Source organism: Panthera onca, chromosome B1, assembly GCF_046562875.1.
Source record: "Panthera onca isolate mPanOnc1 chromosome B1, mPanOnc1 haplotype 2, whole genome shotgun sequence".
NCBI classification, from domain to species: Eukaryota; Metazoa; Chordata; class Mammalia; order Carnivora; family Felidae; genus Panthera; species Panthera onca.
Window position 1 is genome coordinate 169,695,925 of NC_138342.1, and position 22,672 is coordinate 169,718,596.

The following is a 22,672-nucleotide window of genomic DNA, read 5'->3' on the forward strand; positions in this document are numbered from 1 at the left end:
AGGAGAAGAGGTCTGTAGGTGGGAGGAAGTCGTCAGTGGTGAGCGGGAACGGTGGTCAGTGGTGGGTGCTCGGTTGGTGGAGGGTGTCTATTTGCTGGAGGAGGCTGCTGGCAGACTGCTGCGGGGTCCATGTGGTCAGAGGAGTGGGAGAAGAGTGTCTTGCTGTTGTCTGTGGGTGGGACGACACAGTGTATTCTGACAGCCTAGCCAGGAGATGACAGCATGAAAGGTGAGGTGGTCAGGGTGAGTACCCTGGCTGGGATGGTGGCTGCGAAGGGCTAATGCCAAGAAGAATGGCTGTGTTCTGGGTAGAGGGCCAGATGTGTGCCAGGGCAGGAGGAAGGCGAGCAGAGTCTTCCCACGGGGCTGGGAAACTAGGGCAAGTGCCCTGGGACAACTAGGAAACAAGACAGCGTGGAAGCCAGTGCTAAATTGTGCGGCACAGACTAAGTGCTAGGTGGGAGGCCAGACAAGGGGAGGGGTCCTGGAGTAATAAGGAAGGTGGATTTTGAGCAGAACTTTAAAAAAGAGCAGTTTTTGGAGAGAAGTGGGCTCCCGGTATGTTAATCAGGTTTTTCTTTTCTTTCTTTCTTTCTTTTCTTTCTTTCTTTCTTTCTTTCTTTCTTTCTTTCTTTCTTTCTTTCCTTCCTTCCTTCCTTCCTTCCTTCCTTTTCTTTCTTCTGTATTTTATGATGCTTTGGTATTCCAGGGGTTTGCTAATCCAGGAGAGATTGTCCTTCTCAGGGCTAGCTAATTCCTAGAGATAGCAAACAACCCATTATGCAGACCAGCCAATGCAAAGCCCATACTGCCAACCACATCCTACATCTGTCACACACCAAGCCAATATTCCCCTGTCCTAATCACCCTGGGGCCAGGTACCAGGAGACTAGAGACCACTCTCATAGCTCAGAGCCCACTGAGATTACTCAAACTCTCCAATCCTAAAACTGCTCGAACTCACCTCCCCTGCCTCATCCACTCCTTCCAGTAAAAACCACAGATAAAAGACTGTGGACCATGCTCGCCTCTTGCTCCTTCTGCCTCCTGACTGATCCCAGCGCTTCCCCAGGTGGCTCTGCATGGTGTGGCACGTATGGCATGTCCCCTTCTCTTAGGAACTATGAGGAATAAAATTCTTTTAAATGGCATTAATGTCTATGTGTCGTCTCCCATGGGAAGGGGGCAGCTGGTGGAGGAGAAACTTTTGGGGAGACATGGCTAGGTTCAGATCTGCCTCCTTCCTTGTCTCTGCCCCCATCTCACTTTCCTTCACTGCCCAGGGGCCCCCTGCTCTGGATTGCTATGAGTGGCCCAGCCAACACTCCAGAATTGTTTATTGCCACTTTGAGTCTGGGGCTTAAGCCAAACCATGACTTCTCCCCTAATAAGCAGCTGTTCCAGCCTTGCCTTCAATTGTGGCCTAATGCTTTCCCTGCCATTAAGGAATTTTAAGCACTTCTAAAGTCAGTGGGGGAGAGAGTTTGGGAGGCAGAGATGGGTGGACTGGGAGATCTTACCCAGAGCCTCTACAGTTGCAGTCCTTGGCTGGGGCCAGGTGAAGCTCATGAAATGCCAAATTTTGATTTGGAAAGGGAAAGGAGGTGAGACCTGAGCAGCCCAGGAGGCCCAGTCAGTCACCCAGTGAGTGCCCCAGGCCCGCAGGGCACATGCAAGGCGGCAGCCTCTCTCATTTAGCCAGAGGGACAGTCTCGTTCACCTGGGACGCGAAAGGAAAGAGCAGGAGGACTCAATTCTGGTCCACATCCTGCACAATAAGCTTAGATGACCTTGGGCCTCAGTTTCTTCATTTGTAAAATGGAGGATTAGGATCACATAACTCTGAGGGCCCTTCCAGCTCTAGAGATCTAGAATCTGTGAGGGAGGGGAGGATCCCTCAGCCATGATGCCAACCCTATCCCAGCTTCAGGCATGTGTTGGGACCCTTTACTCCTCATGGCAAAGGAAAATAAAGGTGCCCCAGTGCTGTGCCCCTCCCAGAGCAGGCTGATTCCATCTTGTCTCCTGGGGCAAGTGGCACCTCAGGCTGTAGGGTATACAATGCAGGGCCTCATGGGACTAGTCCTCAGAGCCCCTGGGATGACAGTTCACATTCATTCCCCAGAATTGGAGCCAGATTGGGGAGGGTGAGTGTCCTGCCCAAGGTGGGGCTGCAGAGGGCAGCAGACTTGCTTCTTGGAGCCAAAATGCACATCTCCCAGATCCTGTGGGAGAGTGTCAGCTCATTGTTTATCCTTCACAACGTGGGAGCAGTCCAGAATTTGGCTGGCTTTGCCTCAAGAGATGAATATATGCCCTTCTTTCTTGGCCATCTCCTCCCTGCCCACCCTAGCCCTCCCTGGCTGTTGGAGCCCTGGCCACCCCCCTTTCCTACCCTCTCCCTGCCCACTCCCTTTGAGCTGCTGTAGCTCTTCTCTCTACCTGATTCAGTACTTCCTGGTCTTGTTCCTTAGTTTTTAAGTCTTTCTTCTGCCCCCAAACGATGGTAACCCCCTGAAGGCAGTCTCTTTGTCCTAATGTTCCCTGACCTCCCCCAGGACCTAGCATAGCAGGTATGAGTGGAAACCTGTACAATGAGGTAATGCTGGGGAAAGATACCTTGGTTTGGAAAACCTATGTGAGGTCACAGCTGTGCTTGAGAGGCGAGATCCCCTTCCTCACAGGGGGAGAACCAGGGGACACTCTGTGTCAGTATACATCATCTCATTGGAGTCTCACATAAGCCCTGTGTTTCTGCCTTTTATAGATTGGGGCTCATGAAGGCAGGTTCAGAATCACAGAACAGCCATATGGACCCAGGTTCACCTGATGTAGGTATTCCTAGTCTACTACTGCACCACGCTGCATCCTGGAGCAGAGGTCCCTGCTAACTGGTGGCCGGGTCCTCAAGGAGGCACTTGTTCCTGACATGCAGTAAATGCAGGGACTAGAAACAGCAGTGGGGGAAAGAGTTATGGGAGGAGGCTGGGCTCTTGATCTCTGCTACCTGGAGGTCAGTTCCTAAGGAGATCAAAGTTTCTGTTGGGGATGTGTTTATTTGTTAGGGAAAAGGCAGAACATGAGCTCACTCCCTGAGAAATGGTTTTGCAAAAGCACATGCAGACATGCATCCACATACATGCATCCACATGTACACACACACACATATCCACACCCAGAGTCACCACAGCATGGCTCCCCAGCACTGTGGCCCTCCCCCAACCAAACTCAGCTCTCCTCCTACCCTATATGTGCAATCTTGTGAAAACTCCACCACTCTTAAGGTTAATAAGGCTCATTTGCTTAAGATAGCACCTGTTTCTATGGTGACTCCTGCCACCCAGAATCTGTTCATCAACTGAGACAAGAAAACAGTGACTTCCACCCTCTTTGAAAGGAAAAAGCTAATTCTTAGCCAAGGGCTTGACAGGGCAGCAGCCCAAGGAGCTCTGGGGGGTCTGTCTTTCCACCCGATTTAGGTCCTTCCCTGTAGCCCCTTCCCCCTACCCAAGCAGAGTCCTGGATTCTTCCAGAGAGCTCTGGACTGTGGTTTCCTCCTCCTCATCTCTCTGGGAAGCAACAGCGCCCACTGCAGGGTGGGTGGGGTGGGGGTTGCTGTCTCCTGCCCCTCAGTCTCTGATCGCCCCACACCGACTCCACCATGTCTTTCTGGGCTGAGGCTGGCAGGAAAGAGCCAGGAACACCTGGACCTTCCTCCCCATCCTACTGCCCACTACTCAAGGCCTATTGCTCACCCTGGCATGACTGGATTCCTGCAGCCGCCCCCAGCCTGCCTCCTGCCACAGGGTTGTCTTTCTCCAGTTGATACGGCAGGCTGCGGCTGACTTTCTTCTAAACCAGAGCTGTTTAGGCCTCGCCCTGCTCACTGGCCCACTCTGATCCTCTAAGGTCTGTAGCTGAGGTTTGCAACACTGTCCTGACACTAGTTCCAGCTGTGGGTTGAAAATCACTAGGGATGTAGGTTCCAAGGCCGGCGTTGCTAATAATAAAGCTCCAGTGAATGGTTTACCTTTTACAATCAGTTGGAGCAGCTTCCACATCCTCCCTCTAGCGCCACTCTCTCCGGCACTCTGAAACACTTTGTTGACTGGGACAGCAGGCACACAGGGAACTGCCCGGAACGTGGAGCTTGGTTTTTGTGTTCAGAGACCCAGGGGCGTGTTGTGCATAAGAACAACGTTTTGGCAGAAAGAAAGGTTGAGGCTTGCTGATTAGAGGATCAAGTAAGGTATTAAACTCTCAGAGCTGGATGTTATGGCCCAAATACCTAACCGGCTCCTTTGCCTTGGCAGTAACTGGGGCCCTCGGAGGGGTAGACCTGGAGCAGTGTCATCCAGGTAGCAAGTGGTGTAGGACACCCATCTCTGAATCCCGAGCTCTTTTCAAAGAGTCACCCAGTTTTCTGCTAACTAGAACCAATACCTCATGGCCTCCAAGGCCCTCCACAGCCCTGGTCCACTGCCTCTCTGCACTCGTCTCCCAGAATGGTGCTCTGCTTTAGGCAGGCTGGTGGCAGGCTCTAGTACAAAATCCCAGGAGCTGGGAGCTGGAGGAAGCAGTCTAGAGCCAACTGTGTCCAACCTTTTGCTCAATCCCTGGCAGGCGGCTTCTTCTTGAACATCTCCAAAGACAATATACTCACTCCCCTCCTCAAGAGACCACCTTAAAAGGCCCCATGGCTCTAAACACACCTGATGTAGCCCAAAGTCGGGCCTCCTCCTCTGGCATCTCCCCTGACTTCCAGCTTCATTTCAGTCTCCTACTTGAAATCTCCGGTGTTGTTCTAAAGAGCATCTCAGAATTAACTGCTTGCTTCAGATCTTCAGAACTTCAGATTCCCCCCTCCTACACCCCAACCTGCCCATCCTCCAGTGTTTCCCATCTCAGTAAATGGCACTGCCATCTGCTCAGGCCCCAAGTCTAGGTGCCATCCTTGGACCATCCTTCGCTCACCATGTCTAATCCACTGGCAAGTTCAATAGGCCCTCAACCTCAAATAGACCCCAGAGCTGTCCTCTCCATGCCCACTGCTGTCACGTGGTACAAATCACCCTCATCCCTCCTAAAGGAGTGACACAACCTTTTGTGGCCACCCTGCTGCCACCCTACACAGCAGTTAGAGTGATTTTTTTTTTTTAATTTTAGAGAGAGAGAGAGAGAGAGAGAGAGAGAGAGAGAGAGAGAGAGTGTGTGTGTGTGTGTGCGCGCGCACATGAGAGCTGTGGAGAGGGGCAAAGAGAAAGGGAATCTTAATCTCCACTGAGTGTGAAGCCTGATGCAGGGCTCGATCCCATGAGCCTGGGATCATGATGACCTGAGCCAAAATTAAGAGTCAGACACTCAGTCGACTGAGCCACCCAGGCACCCCAGAGTGATCTTTCAAAGACACAAAGCAGGAGTGCCTGGCTGGCTCAGTCAGTAAAGCATGCGACTCTTGATCTCTGGGTTGTGGGTTCGAGTCCCATGATGGGTGTAGAGATTACTTAAACAGCAACAAAAATACACAAAACAGTTATCAACCTCTTTTTAAAGGCCTCCAATAACCATGTGTCAAACTCCCTCTACAGGCCTGGACACAAAGCCCTGCGACAGTGGTTTTCATTCCCAGATGCACATAGGTTTTCCTTCCTTCCTTCCTTCCTTCCTTCCTTCCTTCCTTCCTCCCTCCCTCCCTCCCTCCCTTCCTTCCTTCCTTCCTTGTTTGTTTTAAATTGTGCTGAGGGGCACCTGGGTGGCTCAGTCGGCTGGGTGTCTAACTCTTGATTTTGGCTCAGGTCATGATCTCGCGGTTCGTGAGTTTGAGCCCTACACTGGGGGCTCTGCACTGACAGCGAGGAGTCTGCTTGGGATTCCCTCTCCCTCTCTCTCTCTCTGCCTCTCACCTGCTTGCATTCTCTCTCTCTCTCTCTCTTTCTCAAAAAAAATAAACTTAAATAAATTTCTAAAAATTGTGCTGAGAACACTCAACATGAGATTTACCCTCTTAGCAAATTTTTAAGTGTACAGTACAGTATTAATCTTTAGAACTTAATCATTTTGTGCAACTGCAACTTTGTACTCCTTGTCTAGTGACTCCCATTTCCCCCTCCTCACCCAGATGCACGTTTGTATCATCTGGGAAAGCTTAACAGAAATTAAGGGCTGTTAAGCCTCTGTTTCCAGGGGTTCTGATTTAGCTGGTCTGGAGAACGGCTCCCAGGTGATTCTAACCAGGGAGAGGTCAAGGTTAAGACCCTCTGTCCTTCAGAGCCTCCCTCACTGCTCACCTCCTGTGCACTTGATCACTCTGCTCCAGCTGCACTGGTCCTTTCTGTTCCCGGAAACCACTCCCCCCCTCCCCCTAGCCGGTTTCTGTCTCAGGACCTTTGCTCCTGCTATTTCCTCTGCCTACATACTGTTTCCTCACCGTTCACCTGCCAAATTTCTACTCTGCTCAAGGGTCACCTCCTCTGAGGGGCTCACCTCCTCTTCCCCCAGGTTCTTGGGACTTAACTCCACCCTGACGCTCCCCCTCTGTACTGTACGTAGTCATTGATTTACTTCTCTACTCCTCTCACCAGACAGGTTGCTCTTCCCTGGAAGGGATTTGACTTTATAAACTTTTGAAACTTTTATAAACAGAGTTTTGAAACTCTGCAGTGCCTGAATAAAAACTATCACCCAAGCTGTGCTGAACACATGTCGAATGAATGAATGAGTGAATGAATGAATGGGTGAACAGAGGTGGTCTGACCGATGCAGAAAAAGGGAAATTATAATCTTCAATGATCTAAAAGCCTTTACTTCCATTGATGTGATCTAAGACGACATTAACTTTCTTAACTCCTGCATTATGGTTTAACATTCTATTATTAGCTTAAAATTAGCTTAAAAATTAACTAAAACTCCTTGGAGCCTTTTTCCTCATGAACTCCTGCCATGCAAGATCTTCCACATTTTGTACTTGTGCAATTGATTTAGAACCTAAATATAGAACTTTAGATTAACCCCTATTACATTTAAATTTTTCATTGCAGGCCCATCCTTGCAATTTGCTAAAATTAACTGTCTTGTGTCAGCCACCATGCCAGCAATTCCTTGAAACTTTGTGTGATCTACAAATTTGGTGAGCATGCTATCTATCTATAAAGATATCAAACAAGATGGGGCCATGAAAGAGTCCTGTGTTGTGTCACCAGGGACCACCTGTAAGGTTGACATTAGTCAACACTCTTCAGGAATTGTTAACAAGCCACAAACCCACCTACCACAATAGTCACCAAAGCCATATTTCTCCCCCTTGCCTACAAGGTTACCAGGATGAACTTGGTCTAACACCTTGGTTAGTCAAGCTGTGCTGTGGACCTCCTCCTGGTCCACTGGATCAGTGCTTTTATCAGCAAGGACATCTGAGTGGTGAGGTGCGACTTGTTTTTAGTGACCCTATGCTGACTCCCAGTGTTCACTGTTTTCTATGTTGTCTTGGACCATCTGTTTATCAAATGGTTATGGAATTTTGATGTGGATTGATACCACACTCACCAGCCTAAATTCGGGAGTTTACATTTTCCTCTCCTATTTCTGGAAATGCTTTTGTGACCATAAATCTAAGTTCTTTCTGGGCTTTGAAGGTCTTAACTCATGAGAAATTAACTTGTGCAAAGCAAGTAAGTGTTTACAGGTTGCAGACAGGGTTTCTACAGAGAGGGGAGCAAGAACGGTCCACAGAGGCCTGAGCCACCCAGAAGGTGTGAGATACCACAAGCCACTCAGCAGGAGCATCATGGGGGCTGGCGGGGCAGGCAGGCCACATCCTCAGAATGGGGACCAGTGGGGCAGGCGGGGCCACATCCTTAGAGGCCTTAAATAACACTCAGGCCAGATAGGACTCTGTCCTCAGATACTGAGGCGTCACCAAAGGGCTTCAACCGGGGAAGTAACATCATCATATTTTGATTTTAGAAAAATAGATACGTTTGGTGGAGGTGGGGGGTACAGGAGGGGGACCAATTAGTAGACTTCTGTAATAATCATCTAGAGAGAAGTGATAAGGGCTTTAATTGACTCAAGTGTCTTGGCTTTTATGTTTATGATTCTTCTTTTCCTATCCCATTCAAATGTCTGAGCTTTTAGTTATTCTGTTCCCTTCCTGGAATACAGTCTCTGGTATCCTCTGACTTTTCAGGCCTGCTCACAATTGAAGGCCCAGCTCAACCTGTATCTCCACTGTGAAGTCATCATAGAGTGATGTCACCTTATCTATCCATCCATCCTCCTACCCACCCGCCCATCCTTCCATCCTTCCTTCATTCTCATATTCATTCCTTCATGCCTTCATGCCTTCATCAATTGATTCAATCAACACTTACTATGGGCCTTCTATGTTCCGGGGATCATGCTAAGTGCTGGAGACATAAGATACAATTCTGCTCTCCAGGAACTCATGGTCTAATCAGGAAAAGAGACTCACAAATAATAACAACCCAAAGAAGGACAAAGCTGGAGGTTATCATGAGCTGAATCTTGAAGGAGGAGTAGATGCCTCACTGCAAAGGGGAAAGAAAAGCGCTCTGAACTTTTATAGCTCTCTGAGTCTCAAGAGCCCAGGTAGAGTCGACACTATACCCTATGAGTTCTATTCTCCATTTCCTGTATGTTAGCCTTGTCCTTCCAACTGAAGAGCAGGAAAGAAATCACATTTTAAATTCTTCTAACATTTATTTATTAAAAATCTGTCTCTCTTGTCTATCACCTATTATTGTTATTTAAAAGACACAGTGCTGAGCACAGCATGTTAAATAGTTGGACTCAACACTTCACTGTTAAGTCCTATGCCTGTGTTGCCTTTTTCCCTTAAGGTCTTTCAACTGGTAACCACATGGACAGGCCATTCTCCCGGCCAGGCCTTGCCCTATATCTGGGAGGTGACATATGCTCCTTACTTTCTAAGCTTCCTGTGGAGGATTTAGGGTGATAGCAGACAGAAGCAGTAGAGAACCGGCACGTAAGTAGCACCTACCACGAGGCAGGTGCTGTGTTGCTGTGCTCTACACATTTTCTCCCAAGTCTTTGCGGTGTTCCTGCAAGGTTGATTCTACTGTCCTCTTTTACAGATGAGGGAACAGATTCAGGGAGGTAATTAATTTGCTTCCCAATAAGTCAGAGAATTTACCTCTTGGGTGTATGCTGCACTCCAAGGCCCAGAATCAGGGCTGTGCTATGGCTGAGGCAGGTGTGGCCAAGGACAGAGGCTAAGGACTGAGGACCAGGCACCTCAAACCACACCACTCACACCAGCACTCTTAGCAGCCACAACTGGCCCTGACATCAGCTGTCATGTGGACCAGGCCTGAGAGTGGGTGTAGAACCCACCTAAACTCTGGAGAGGCCATACAGCGTCATGATCGTATGTCTAGGCTCTAAATTCAAATCCCAATCAGCCACTGCTTGCTGTGCAATCTTGGACAAGTTGCACAACCCCTCTTCTCTTGTCTTTATTATCTTCCTCTTAGGGCTTTTGTTAAGATATTTAAATGAGACGTTCATGTAAATAAAGCACAGTGCCCAAAACCACATGCTAGGTGTGCCGATGTTTTTTCTTATTTTCTTTCTTCCTCTTCTCTTTTCCCTTTCTACTCTTCCTTCTTTAGTTATTATTGCTGTTGTTAATATGCTATATGAATAGAAGCTATAAGAAGAGTGTTACTAGCCAGGAGAGGAAATACGCAGGTGGAAACATCTTATGGGTCATCTGCTCCAACCTTCTACGTAGTAGGGGAATTCCCTGGGTTACCCATGAATAAGTACTTTCAGCGATAAGAAGCTCCCTCCTCTGTGGAGTATATGCTCAGTTCTTAGGCAGTTCAAGTTCTTAGAAAGTTCTTTCTTATATGGAGCCAAAATTTACTTCCATGTAAATTTCACCCATCGGTTCTAATTCTGCCCCGTGGAGCACAGCAGGATCTCCCCTGTTTTCCAACTAGATTCCTTCAAATTTTTAATGAAATCTTCAAGGAATTTGTAGAGGCAGTTCTTGTGTCTTCCCCTTCTGTTCCAGCAGGCTACCCATCCCTGCCTCTTTCAGGTCCTGCTCATCTGACACAGCTTTTACAGAGCCTAGCCGTTCTGGTTGCTTTCCTCATGCTGCTCACTCTTTCTTAACATAGTGTGGCCAGATCAGAAGACATTCTCCCAGGTGTGATATAAACAGTGCACACTAATAGAACTTTCCTGAAATTAAGCAAGGATCACTCTTTTGAATGTGCTGTCACCATCCCCCTTTGTCTCTTCCTAAGCACGTGTGCTCAGTCAGGGGTGGGGGACCGAGGCCAGTGGACCGTGACAAGCCCAGGTTCCTGGTGTCAGGGCAGGGTTGTTTGTTTCAGTTTTATCTATTTTACAGAGTGGCCATGAAGGGGAGCCAGGGTGCCGCCCTCTGTGCCCGTCAGAGCTGAGCTCAGAATCGGTAAGCAAGGCAGTGCTATTCCCTCTGGGGGTGTCCATGGGTGTGTGTGAGTGAGGTGTATGTGCGTGAGTGTAAGTATGTGTGTGACAGGGTTGGGCGGGTGGGGAGAGAGACTGAGAGAGGTGGGGAGGGAGAGGGAGAGAGAGAGAGAGAGAGAGAGAGAGAGACAGAGAGAGAGAGAATTTTCTGCCTGATCCAGGAATTCTCCTGGATGGCAGAATTGGTTTCCATAACGACTTTCTGATATAAACATATTTGATAAAAATAAGTTAACAGTGGAGCTATGGTGGAGCACAGATTCTCAGAGTGCTGAGAGAGAGAGAGAGAGAGAGAGAGAGAGAGAGGGACATAGAGAGAGAGAGAGAGCGCGCACGAGCTCTTCGAAGAACAGCACTTTCCTTTTTTTTTTTCACCCTCCCGGTCAGCCTCTCTATACATAGTTTCCATAAACCAACTAAAAAGCTTTGTTGACCATATTCCTGTATAAACTGGCCCCTTTCCTGCCTGTACACATTTTATTCATATTTTCTCTCTCTCTCTCTCTCTCTTTCTCCTTAGTTACCTGAAGCACTACAGTATGTATGGGATAATATGATAAATTCATTTCCAATTCACTGCATTATCCCTTGAATATTTTAATGACTCATTGAATGGAGTAAAAAAAGCTATTTCAAATGAACAATTATGCTGCATTAGTCTGAGGGCTGATTATATTTAAACACTGCTCACATGGATAACAGGACACAGCGACCTCAGCATACGAGAGCTAATTTGGCTCTTATCTCCAAATAATTTTACACCGCAAATTACCATGAAAACCTAAAGGGCTTTAAAAACATTCATCAAAAGAGAATATTCCACTTTGTAGCAACATTTTATTTAAATTACTTTGAATGGGAACGAAGGCATCTTTGGGGTGGGACAATGACAGCAAGATGGGGACTGTGAGTGATAAGGAAAAGCCGAAGGGTGCTGGCTTGTGTGAAAAATAAAAATGGAAGGTGTCGAGGAAAAAGTGCAGTCTTGATGGGGGCAGGAAGCACACTGTAGGCCTGACTGTCACTTGTAGCCCAGTCCCCTGCCCTGGCTGTGGTCTGGTGGGGGTGGGGTACACAGGGCAGTTCCCAGAGACTGAATAATGGGACTGACCCCACTACTCCAACTACTGCTACCTTCATCTAAGCAAATCCTGGTCAGGTCAAGTCCTCCAAGCTGGCCTGAACCCACCTGCAGTCTTCAAAGGCAAAAAGATGAGCTGTTTTTACCATAAGGTCTGTGTCATTGTCTAGAATTCTTACTTTGCAAGGATGAGTCCAAGAGCCTAAGGGAAATTGCTCAATTATAAGTGGCTGCTATAGTCAGATCTCCAAGTTGGGGGTCATAGGGGAAAGAATCACATTTATCAAGGTCCTACTATTCTGCTCAGTTTCAGGAGTTTTGATCTTCTTCAACACTGGGAGAGAGATATTATTATCATTCCCATTTTAATGATGAAGAAACTGAGGCTCAGGAATTTCCATCTGGACGTGGAAGAGTCTGGAGGCTCCACTGGTTCATCTGACCCAGAAGTACAGGCTCTTTCCCTGCCCCTTCAGGGTGGCCATGTTCTTTATAACCAGGGCCCCCTGTATTGTCCCCATCACCAAATGTTCTTTATGGCCCATAGATCTCTAGAGAGCATAAGCCATGCCTTGTAGGTGTTTATTACTTAAATTAATGGACCCTCACAATACAGGGCAAAGCACGCATGGACAAGTGCACAAATATCATTGCAAAACTGAAAATATAGGTCTAAAGAAAGTAACTAATTAATTCCATTTCCTTGGTTTGATCTCTTCATCAGAACTTGTGGTTCTGATAAAGATTGTTTATTCTTCTTCCGTGTATTATCATTAGCTTGCTTCAGAGTATATCTATTTGGAATTGGAATCTATATAATATCAGAATATTATATATATATATATATATATATATAATATTCTGATACTACACGCATACACACACACACACGCACACACACACAGAGTATATTCAAATTTCTACAGGATCTGCTGCTCAGTTGGTTAGGAGCAGGATAAATTTGCCATTTTCTGTAGTGCCTCTCTCTAGGGAGGCTTCCCCTCTTTGCATATGTAATTTCCTCTTCCTATCTCAACCCTGAAGCCTAATGATTTATGTCAGTTATACAAACAAGAAGCTGCAGTCTCAGAGAGGTCAAGTAAGTTGCCTGAGATCACTCAGTAGTGGGGTCGACGATTCAAGCAGAGGTGTCCTGGCCTGTGCTAACCGCATAACTGGAAGGCAAGAGGCTAAGATATTTGCCCGCTTTACTTGGTTTCCCATGTATCTTATTCACCTAACACACTTAGAGGTCCTTTAGGAAACAAGCTCTCATTATGGAAAAATTCAACCTTACAGAAAAGTAGACAGAATAATGGACCCTTAGAAGTCCTTTTAATTCTATCCAGAATTGGTTGTGCTTACAGCTGCCAAAGGTTGAGGGCACTGAATGAAAGGGAAACATGAACTTGCCGTTTCGCTTTCTTTCTTGAAACAAAAAAGAGATTCAGGGCGAATTTTAGAATCATTGACGGTTTCTAGGAAGATTTTCTTTTTTGGAAGAAAAAAGGCACTCTTGTCTCCTTAATTGTTCTTAGTGTTCTTTGTCACCAATCATGATATTCTTTGTGGAAGGTATTAATATACCATCTTCCTGTGTTCAATATTCCCATTAACAATAAAAAGTCTAATGAAAATATCTGCATGAAAAGCCCTGAGCACTAATTTCAGAGACAAACAGAAGATGAACCAATAAGCTTTTCTTCTGAAATGAATGATGCAAATTAATTGATATCTTAATTAGGCTTTAGCATGAAGACTATTAGTTCGATTGAATCAGAACTCAAGAACATCTTAAAGGAAAAGCTGAGGACATGGCAGGGAGAGAAACGTTGTGTGTCAATGCTCTGTTGGAAATCTTTTGTTCAATGAGAGATTTTTCAAAGAGGGGGCGGAGAAGGACGGCATGCTGCTTGCAGCAGTCCCTGCCTGTCCTGGTCGGGCCAGGTTCGAGGTCTGACGTTCAGTCCTGTCTCCAAGCTGATAGGAACCCGCGGCTGTGGCCAGTTCCTCCCTGAGAGAGCCCCTGTGCCTCAGCCTCCTTCCTCTGCTTCACTAGAGTAGAAACCCATAGAAGGCGGAGACTTCCCCTGCTGTGTTTGCATCTCTAACCCCAGTGCCAGTGTTGGTGCCTGACTTAGGAGCAGTAAGGGTAACATCACAGCCACCAACGATACATACAGCTCGCTATGTGTTCTGGGTACTGTTCTAAGCTCTTTACTTAAAACAACTCATCTGAACTCCATAACAACAGGGTGAGGAGGCAGGGGCTATTGGTATCCCCACTTTTAAAGTGAGCATATTGAAAGACAGGTTGAGTACCCTGCCCCCCAAGATCACATAGCTATACTGTCAGATTGGAGCCCAGTGGTCTGGCTCCAGAGTCCTTGCCTTTATGCTTGCAAACAATGGCCAACCCATATTTGTTGAATTAAGTGAACAAAGGGTAACATGAATGCCTGCTTCCTCCTGGTGGACTTCTCTCTGGTTTTTGTACAAGTTGTCCAGGGGTCTAGAGCTTTATCCCACCCTATAGTAGACACTTGCCAGCCTCTCTTTAGGGCAGGGAGCTGCAGATGTTTCCTGTATTCCTGAGAAATTATTTCTGTTTCCACCTGGATAGATGGCCCCCAAATTGTCCTTACTGAGGGGCTCCCATGGCCATGGCCCACCCACCACGCAGTTAGGTTTGTATTCCTAATATCAAGGCCAGCCTGGGTTCTACCTCTGTGGTCACTGTGAATCACAGGACCATCATCACTTTATGTCTGTAGTGACTTTATGGTGTGCCTTATTGTTGAGGCCACTTACTGCTGAGGGTAATGATAATATATAGGACTCACTTTTTAGTTTTTTATTTTAGAGAGCATGAGCAGGGGAGAGGGGGCAGAGAGAAAGAGAATAGAGAGAAAGAGAGAGGCAGAGAGAGAGAGAGAGAGAGAGAGAGAGAGAGAGAGAGAGAAACCCAAGCAAGCTCCAAGCTCAGTGCAGAGCCTGACATGGGGCTTGATCCCACCAACCGTGAGATCATGACCTGAACTGAAATCAAGAGTTGAGTGCTCAACCGACCGAGCCACCCAGGCACCCCACTGGGTTTACGTTTAGCCCAACATATTAAGGATGAGAATTCCTGAAGGGTTTGAATGTTAGCCAGGTGTATTTGATTTCCCAAGATAGCAGTCTTTGGGGAGGTTCCCTGGAAGCATCTGTCCATAAGAGGGAACCAGAAGGAGAGCCCTGGAATGGTAGGAGAACCACAGAGATTACGTTTGCCATCTTACAGAGAGGGCAAGGTGGCATGCCTCTTGCCACCATGGAGCTGATGGGAGAGATGTAGTGTGAACCAGACCATGTGGTATGGCCAGAAGGGTGTGCAGTTTGGAGTTGGGGGCCTTGGAATGAAGACCCACCTAGCTGAGAGACTGCATCATCCAACCTCTCCAGGCTTTGCTTTCCCACCTATAAAATGGGGATAATGCCTAGTTCACATGCCCTGATCATGGGGATCAAAAGGAAGGGTTGAAAATGATTGTCACTTGAAAATTGCTCCCAGATGGGTGATAACAATGACCAAAGCATTCAGACTGAACTCTGTGGTCTTCCTTCGATTGGCTAAATTCCTTCTGGAGACCTGTTAAACTTGTATGCCTCGTTCTCTCCAGACTGACGGAAGTGGTGCCTGGGAATCTGCATTTTAAAACATTCACCAGTGGATTTGAACATGCTGTAATGTCTGAGACCTACTCAGCCTCAGCTAACGCCAACACAAAGGAAGTGCTTCTGGGTTTGATTAGAGCCATCCCTTTTTTTGGCCAAGAGCCACAGCCTGAGACCTAAGTGAGCCTGGTTTTCATACTGGCCATGCAGCTAAAGGAATCTGGGGGCTGGTGGGCAGGCTGAGTGGATACAGCTGACAAGAGCTGCTGCTTCCTGCTGGACACTTGGATCAGGGAAAGTGGGTGAAAATGTGCCTGAAACCCAAGCCTCCTCCGGTCTGAGCGGGAAGGCTGGGGGCCACACCCGGGCAGGTGGCCCTGATAAGCTCTGCGGCTTATCGGTCTTGCCGGACAGCTGCCACCTGCCACCTGCCACCTGCCACCTGCTCTGCTTCTCAGCTGGGCTGCTGAGAACCCATGTCTGCCCTGCAAAGCTTCTGTGAGAGAACTGTCCTGAGTGCATACTGGGGTGAGGGCAGTGGGTGGGGCGGGGGGCTTCAGGCTTGGAAGAGAGGCAGTCTTATGGCCCCAAGGTGCCCTCAATGCTGAAATTATCCCATCCACCACGGTTTCTGAAATCTGCCTCAGAACTGCCCAGTAGAACCCTCTTATGGACAGCCCGGTGTGTGAAGAGCTGCACTACACTTGTCATGTCTGGAGCAGTACTCCTTTCTTGAGAGTTTCTCCCCTTATGACTGCCTGGGAATCCCAAGTATAGAAACTGGCAATGCTCTAGATTGGGGCCGGATCCAGTAGTTTTCCCTTTTGTGCCTTCAGCTTCTCTCCCAGCCTTGATGGCATGAAAATCCCCCAGCTCTGCCCCTTTGCACGTTTATGGTGTTTCCAAGGCTCTTTACCAGGCTGACGGGTGGTTGGCCAGGGGAAGTGTGTTGAAGCAATGTTCCTGCTTTCCCTCAGGAGCCTGGCTCAGGCACTGTCCAAAAAGCCTGCTGGAGGCCTCCCTGGAGGGGGCTCCTTCAAGCCTGTGTGTAGCCAGGACTGCCTCTGAGGATGGGCTGTCTACCTAAGCACCCCGTGAAGGGCCCGTGGTCATTGGCAGGGGTTGGCTGACAGGATAGCTTCTCCCACCAGCCCCCGACTCTAGGGGCTGTGAGAGCCCTTGCCTTGCTCAGGAGAATCAATGGATAGTTCACACTGATACCCCTTCCTCTGACCCACAGTGGGGGAAGGAAAAACACAAACTCCTTACATTTGTGGTGCTCTCTGTTTTCCAAAGTGCTCTCAGTATGCTCTCTCATTGGATTCTTGCGACAACCGTATAGAGGAGGTAACATGGTTCCCATCTTACAGACAAAGATGAAATACCCGGAGGGACTCCGAGTGACTTAATAGAGATGATGAATTTGGGAACCTGTCAAACCTAGATCCAGACTTAAGTCTTTTAGTTCTGGGTTCCCACTATCTTTTTTTGGTTAAGTTTATTTTTATTTATTTTGAGAGAGAGAGACAGAGAGAGGAAGAGAAGGAGGGGCAGAGAGGGAGAGAGAGGGGGAGAGAGAGAGAGAGAGAGAGAGAGAGAGAGAGAGAGAGAGAGAGACTTGCAAGCAGACTCCGTGCAGTCAGCACAGAGCCCAACACAGGGCTCGAACTCACAAACTGCGAGATCATGACCTGAGCTGAAACCAAGAGTTGGATGCTTAACAGACTGAGCCACCCAGGTGCCCCTGGGTTCCCACTATCTTACGGCTTGATGACTATGCAAAGGCCGTCTGTGAACTCTCTAGGCACAGATGCATGAACGGCTGAAGCTAGCATGGATTTTCCCAAAGTGTGCGGCCAGGCGCTCATGAACAAAAGATTCACTAGGAAAATGAGGCTGGAAAATAAATGCAGATTATATAGTGTATATTAGAATATTAAAAGCACTAAAAAACCCGTCAGTGAGGAATGTGATTAATACAGTGTAGCCTGGGGTCTCCAAAACTTGTTTGGGAATACAGCCTCCCCCCCGCCCTACATAATGCCCGTTACCAACCCTCCAGATCTGTGTTCCTCAGACCTACTCCAGAAAGGATGAGCCAGACTCCTTCACAATTATGTGATGGCCAAGGGACACAGATGAGGGGAGGCCACTTGTTTCTGTACAAAGAAAAGGAGACTGCCCCTCAGCCCATCAGGAGGACCCCCTGCAGGACTTTCCCTGCCGGCTCTGCCACCTGGACCACACAGTCACCCCTGTGCCTCCGAATCCAGGCCCCTCGTGGTGGTGTGCTGGAGCCACTGTTAAATTTTCAGAAAATCTGAGTTAACTGTTAAATCATCAGTAACTTGAAATTGGCCATGGTGGAAGTATTTACACCATAGAAATCAGCAAACACTACAAGTTAGGGCTCTCCCCACCTGGTTTACCTGTGCACCACTGATCCTGGACCTTTTTCAAAAGTGTTATAAAACCTGGAAGGGGCTGTGACAGCTGAGTGTAGGGGGCAACCTGAGTCCCCAGCCCTCCTGAATGAGAGCTGAAAACTGCCCAGAACGGTAATCTTCCAGCTATAAGCCCAAGTGAATCAGAAAGCGCCTTCTGGCCTGCTTACCTTGATATCTGTTACCAGCCAATGTCTCCAAAATTGAGCTTTGGGGGAAGACCTGCTAGGGGCATCTGGATCCACCATCACCAGGATGTAGGTTGCACCCTGGAACAGATTCATCACAAAGAAATGTAGCACCATGACTAGAATTCTGATAGGAAAGCTGCAAGGTGCACACTCTCCTTTTATCTCTATTCCAGCCAAGAGGGGCTGACCAACCCCTACCCAGTCCATCCTCATTCTTGTGCCATTCCTCTTATGTCATGTGTTTACTCTCAGACAAATGAAGTCTATTAAGTAGATAGTTGAAAAGCTTGGCTTTCCCTTTATGAAGAAGAATAAATCAAACAAGCATAGTTACTAAGCATCCAGAAGTCCCTAGCATCATGCTAAGTGCTGTGATGGAAGCAGAAATTTAAAAAAAAATTAATGTTTATTTATTTTTAGAGAGACAGAGACAGAGCACGAGTGGGGGAGGGGTTCACAGTATAGCTGGAGGAACTTATCTATTAATTCAGCAAACACAGGAGAACTTAGTCTGTGTCAGGAATTGTATCAATTGCAAGGAATACTAGGATTCACTCATCCCTTCAAAAAGCATTTTCTGAACACCTACTATGTGCCAGAAATTGTTCTACAGGCTAGGCATCCAACAGAGAACAAGACAGTGTGAGCCATGCTTTCAAGAAGCTTTTATTCTCAGTAAGAGACACAGATTTTTTTTTTAACTCAAAAAACAAACAAACCAAAACCACAAGGAAATGCCCAATTGTGATCAGTACTATGATTAAAACAAAATAGAGTGGGATGAGAGGGAGCAAGCGTTCCAAGAAGGGCAAATAGCTGCTACAAAGGCCTTCAGATGGGAAAAAGCAAGCATTCGAGGAACAGAAAGGATACCATGTGGGAGGCACCTTGGTGGCTCAGTGGGTTGAGCTTCTGACTTTGGCTCAGGTCATGATCTCACGGTCTGTGAGTTTGAGCCCCACATTGGCTTCTGCGCTGACAGCTCAGAGCCTGGAGCCTGCTTCAGAATCTGTGTCCCCCCTCTCTCTGCCCCTCCCTGAATCGTGCTCTGTCTCTGTCTCTCAAAAATAAATAAACATTTAAAAAAATATCATGTGGTTAGGAGCAAGCAATGGAGAGAATGGACATGGCAGGTTTGGAGAGGTGGTTGAGAGCCCACAGAAGGCTTGGTAGACCTTGGTAGGGTGAGGAGGAGGGTTTTATTCTAAGTGCAATGCAGAACCAATGGAGGGTTTTAACCAGGAGAGTGATACGCTCTGATTTATGGGTTTTTTTAAATTTTTTAATGTTTATTTATTTTTGAGAGAGAGAGAGAGCATGAGCCAGGGAGGGGCAGAGAGAGAGAGAGAGAGAGAGAGAGAGGGAGACACAGAATCCAAAGCATGCTCCAAGCTCTGAGCTGTCCGCACAGAGCCAGATGTGGGGCTCAAACTCACAAGCTCTCCAAGATCATGACCTGAGCTGAAGTCAGACACTTGACTGAGCCACCCAGGTGCCCCTGATTTATGTTTTTCAAAGATTTTTTGGTGGCTGGATGAAGAATGAATGGCGAGCGGGAGGTAACAGATAAAGCCAAGAGGCCAGTCAGGAGGCTGTTGTCTTAGTGAAGGATGGTGGTATATTGGACTAGAATGGTAGCAATAGAGCTAGAAACAAGTAGATGGATTGGGGAAGTATTTTTAGGGAGAATAGATAAAATCTGTGGATGGATGGGACAGTGGGGCAGTAGAGGGTGGGGAAAGAGAATCTGAGGGTGTTTCATGAGTTTATGGCTTGAGCAACTGGGTGAATGGTGCCATTTAGTGACATAAAAGACTTGGCAATGAGATTGTTTGAAGGAGGGTATTGAGATTTCTGTTTTAGACATATTAAGTTGGAATTACTTCTGAAAAAGATAATCAAGTATATAAGTCAGAGTCTGGAGTCTAGAGGAGAGATGAGGAGTAGACATGTAAGTTTTGGAGTCACTGACATATAGACAGTCCTAAACCCATAAAATAATGAGATTCTTCATGGGTAGGTTAGACATGGGGCAGAAAAGAAGTCTCTGGACCAGATTCTAGAACAGCTAATGTTTAGAAAAGAAGAAAATCTGACAAAGGAGACTGAATCCGGGGTGGGGGGGCACACCTGAAGAGTAGGGATCATGAAAGCCAAGCCAGAAAGTGTTTCCCAAAGGAGGAGGTGGTGAACTGTGTTCAATGATGCTGAAAGGTATGGCAAGATGAAGACACGGATGTGACAATGTGATTGGACAACTTGGGAACAGTGTTAACTTGGCAAGACCAGTTTCAGTGAGGTAGAAAGGACTGAGGTTTGATTGGAATAGGTGGAGATGAGACGGGATGATAATTTTAGTGTGAAGGTCAGCTGAGACATGGAGTGGCTATTACTAGATGGGAAGGAAGAGCCAAGAGATTTTTTTTACTTGTTTTTATTTTTTTTAGGAGACAGATGACAGTCAAGCATGTCAGCAGGCCAGTGGAAATGATCCAGAAGAAAGGGAGATCTAGATGACAGAGGAAAAAGGGGATCACTGCACAAGCCAAGACTCTGGAAAGGTGGGTGGAGACAGGATCCAGAGCAAAAGTGGAGGGACCGGCCTCTGGTAGACACAGAGGATACAGGTTCAGATGCAAGGGAACTGGAAAATGTGATGGTGAGGAATGGGGAAATTGTCTTCTGATTACTTCTATTTTCTCAGTGAATTAGAGGCAAGGTCATCAGGGGAATAGGGATTATAGGAGGTTTGGGTACAAAGAAGAAGGTGTGAAATAGTCATTTTGGAAAGTGAGAAACTGACTATACCATAGGTTTGTCGTAAGGTTACTAGGTAATATTGCATTCCACATCTGTGTGCTTTGAACTGGTAAAGTGCAGTTGAGAAATAAGTGGTAGGTGGGTTTCACTTGATAGGGACTCGGACTGCTCAGTAGTCTGGATGAGAAGGGAGTGGGAGAGTAAGATGTGAGTAAAGTACAAAGAGAAGAGCTGGGACTCCTCTTGATCTGAACAGACAGACACAGACATAGTTGTAGAACAACATGCGAATGCTTGAGTAGAGAAACATTTACCAATTACTAAGGGAGTACAGAGGAGGGAGCCTAAACCTCTCTACCTCAGGAGTCCAGGCAGCCTTCACAGAGTTGTCTTTTTAAAGAAATTTTTATTTATTTATTTATTTATTTATTTATTTATTTATTTATTTAGAGAGACAGGGAGAGAGGCAGAGAGGCAGAGAGAGAATCCCCAGCAGGCTCTGCACGACAAGCATGGAGGCTGATGTGGGGCTTGAACTCACAAACCGTGAGATCATGACCTGAGCCAAAATCAAGAGTCGGATGCTTAACTGACTGAGCCACCCAGGCACACCGAGTTGTCTTTTGAACTTGATCTTGAAGAATAAGCAGGTAAAGGGTCAGGAAAACAACTCTGTAGACAAAGGGAAGGGTCTGTGCAAAGGCATGAGGATGTTTGCGGAATGGCAAGAATTTTGGTGTGCTGGGACATAAGACATCTGGAAAGGAATGGCAGGTGACAAAGCTGAAAGGTTACTGGGACAAGATAATAAACAGTCTTACATGTCCTAAGTTGTTTAGAATTTGTTTTGCAATAGGACCCACCGAAACTGAATAGATGACTGACATGATTAAATGTGTGCTTTGGGAAGGCGCATGGTAACACTGAGTAAAAAACTAAAAGAGAGAGAGAAAAAAGACAACTGGGATACCCTGAAGAGAGACTGCAAGAGCTTAAAAATGTGAGTGGTAGTGATAAAGACAGAAAGAGGCATTTGTGTTGTCCCATCAACAGTGTGAAGTGACTGGATAGGGCAGATAGAGGAGAGGGAGATGTTCAGGATGACCCTGACATTCTATCGTGGGCAACTAGCTGACCATGGTGCCGTGAATATTAGGAGTAACAAATTTGGGAGACAGTGAGTTTGGTGTTAAAACATGCAGGCAGAGACATCTCTGACATGGAGCTCTGAGGTAGGAGCTCTCTCACGACTAAGCATGTGAGTAGTGGGCGTGAGGACAGATGAGCCTGTCAGGGAGAACAGGTACAGTGAGAATAGAAGAATGGGTAGGGTGGAACTGGGGACCCCGAGGGGTGGGGCTGTTGAAGAAGGAGTGGGGTGGGATCAATAAAACACAGCCATCCAGGGAGAGGACCACAAGCAGTGCGTGCTGCAACAACTGGGGGATCCGGCAACTTGCCAAAGAGTAGGTTAGAGATAAAAACACAGTTGAGTGTTAAAATCCTAAAGAATCACTGAACCACATATTAGGTGCTATAGAAAATTAAATGAGAGAATTTGAAGACAGAGTCCAAGGAAATTCTAAGAACTCAGAAGAAAGGATAATCAGATGAAAATATTAGGGGCAAAGTAGGATCATATCCCAAAGAGCCTGTGTGTGTGTGTGTGTGTGTGTGTGTGTGTGTGTGTGTGTGTGTGTGTGATTCCAATGGAATTCCAGAAGGAAAAACTGTACAACTGATACTCCCAAGAATAGGGAGCCAAAGCAATAAGAAAATAAAAAGAAAAAAAGTGTAAATACTCTAAAAGAAATAACATCTATCCTCTGTCTTTTTAAAAATTATTATTAAAAATTCTTTTAATGTTTTTATTTATTTTTGAGACAGAGAGAGACAGAGCATGAGCAGGGGAGGGGCAAAGAGAGAGGGAGACACAGAATCTGAAACAGGCTCCAGGCTCTGAGCTGTCAGCACAAAGCCCGACGCGGGGCTCAAACTCATGGACTGTGCGATCATGACCTGAGCTGAAGTCGGAC

At 46.9% G+C, this 22,672-nt stretch overlaps 1 protein-coding gene across 3 annotated transcripts in view; it reads right to left on the bottom strand.

The window, feature by feature from the left end:
- Positions 1–22,672, bottom strand: part of PEBP4 (phosphatidylethanolamine binding protein 4) — a 226,450-nt gene that overhangs the window by 89,508 nt on the left and 114,270 nt on the right. For all 3 annotated transcript variants that reach the window (XR_013555053.2, XM_060653301.3, XM_060653300.3), the window contains one exon: positions 17,856–17,954. Coding sequence is in view for 2 of the 3 variants with exons in the window: in XM_060653301.3 (XP_060509284.1) it covers positions 17,856–17,954 (99 nt within the window). In the remaining variant the exon portion in view is untranslated. The remainder of the gene's footprint in view (positions 1–17,855; positions 17,955–22,672) is intronic.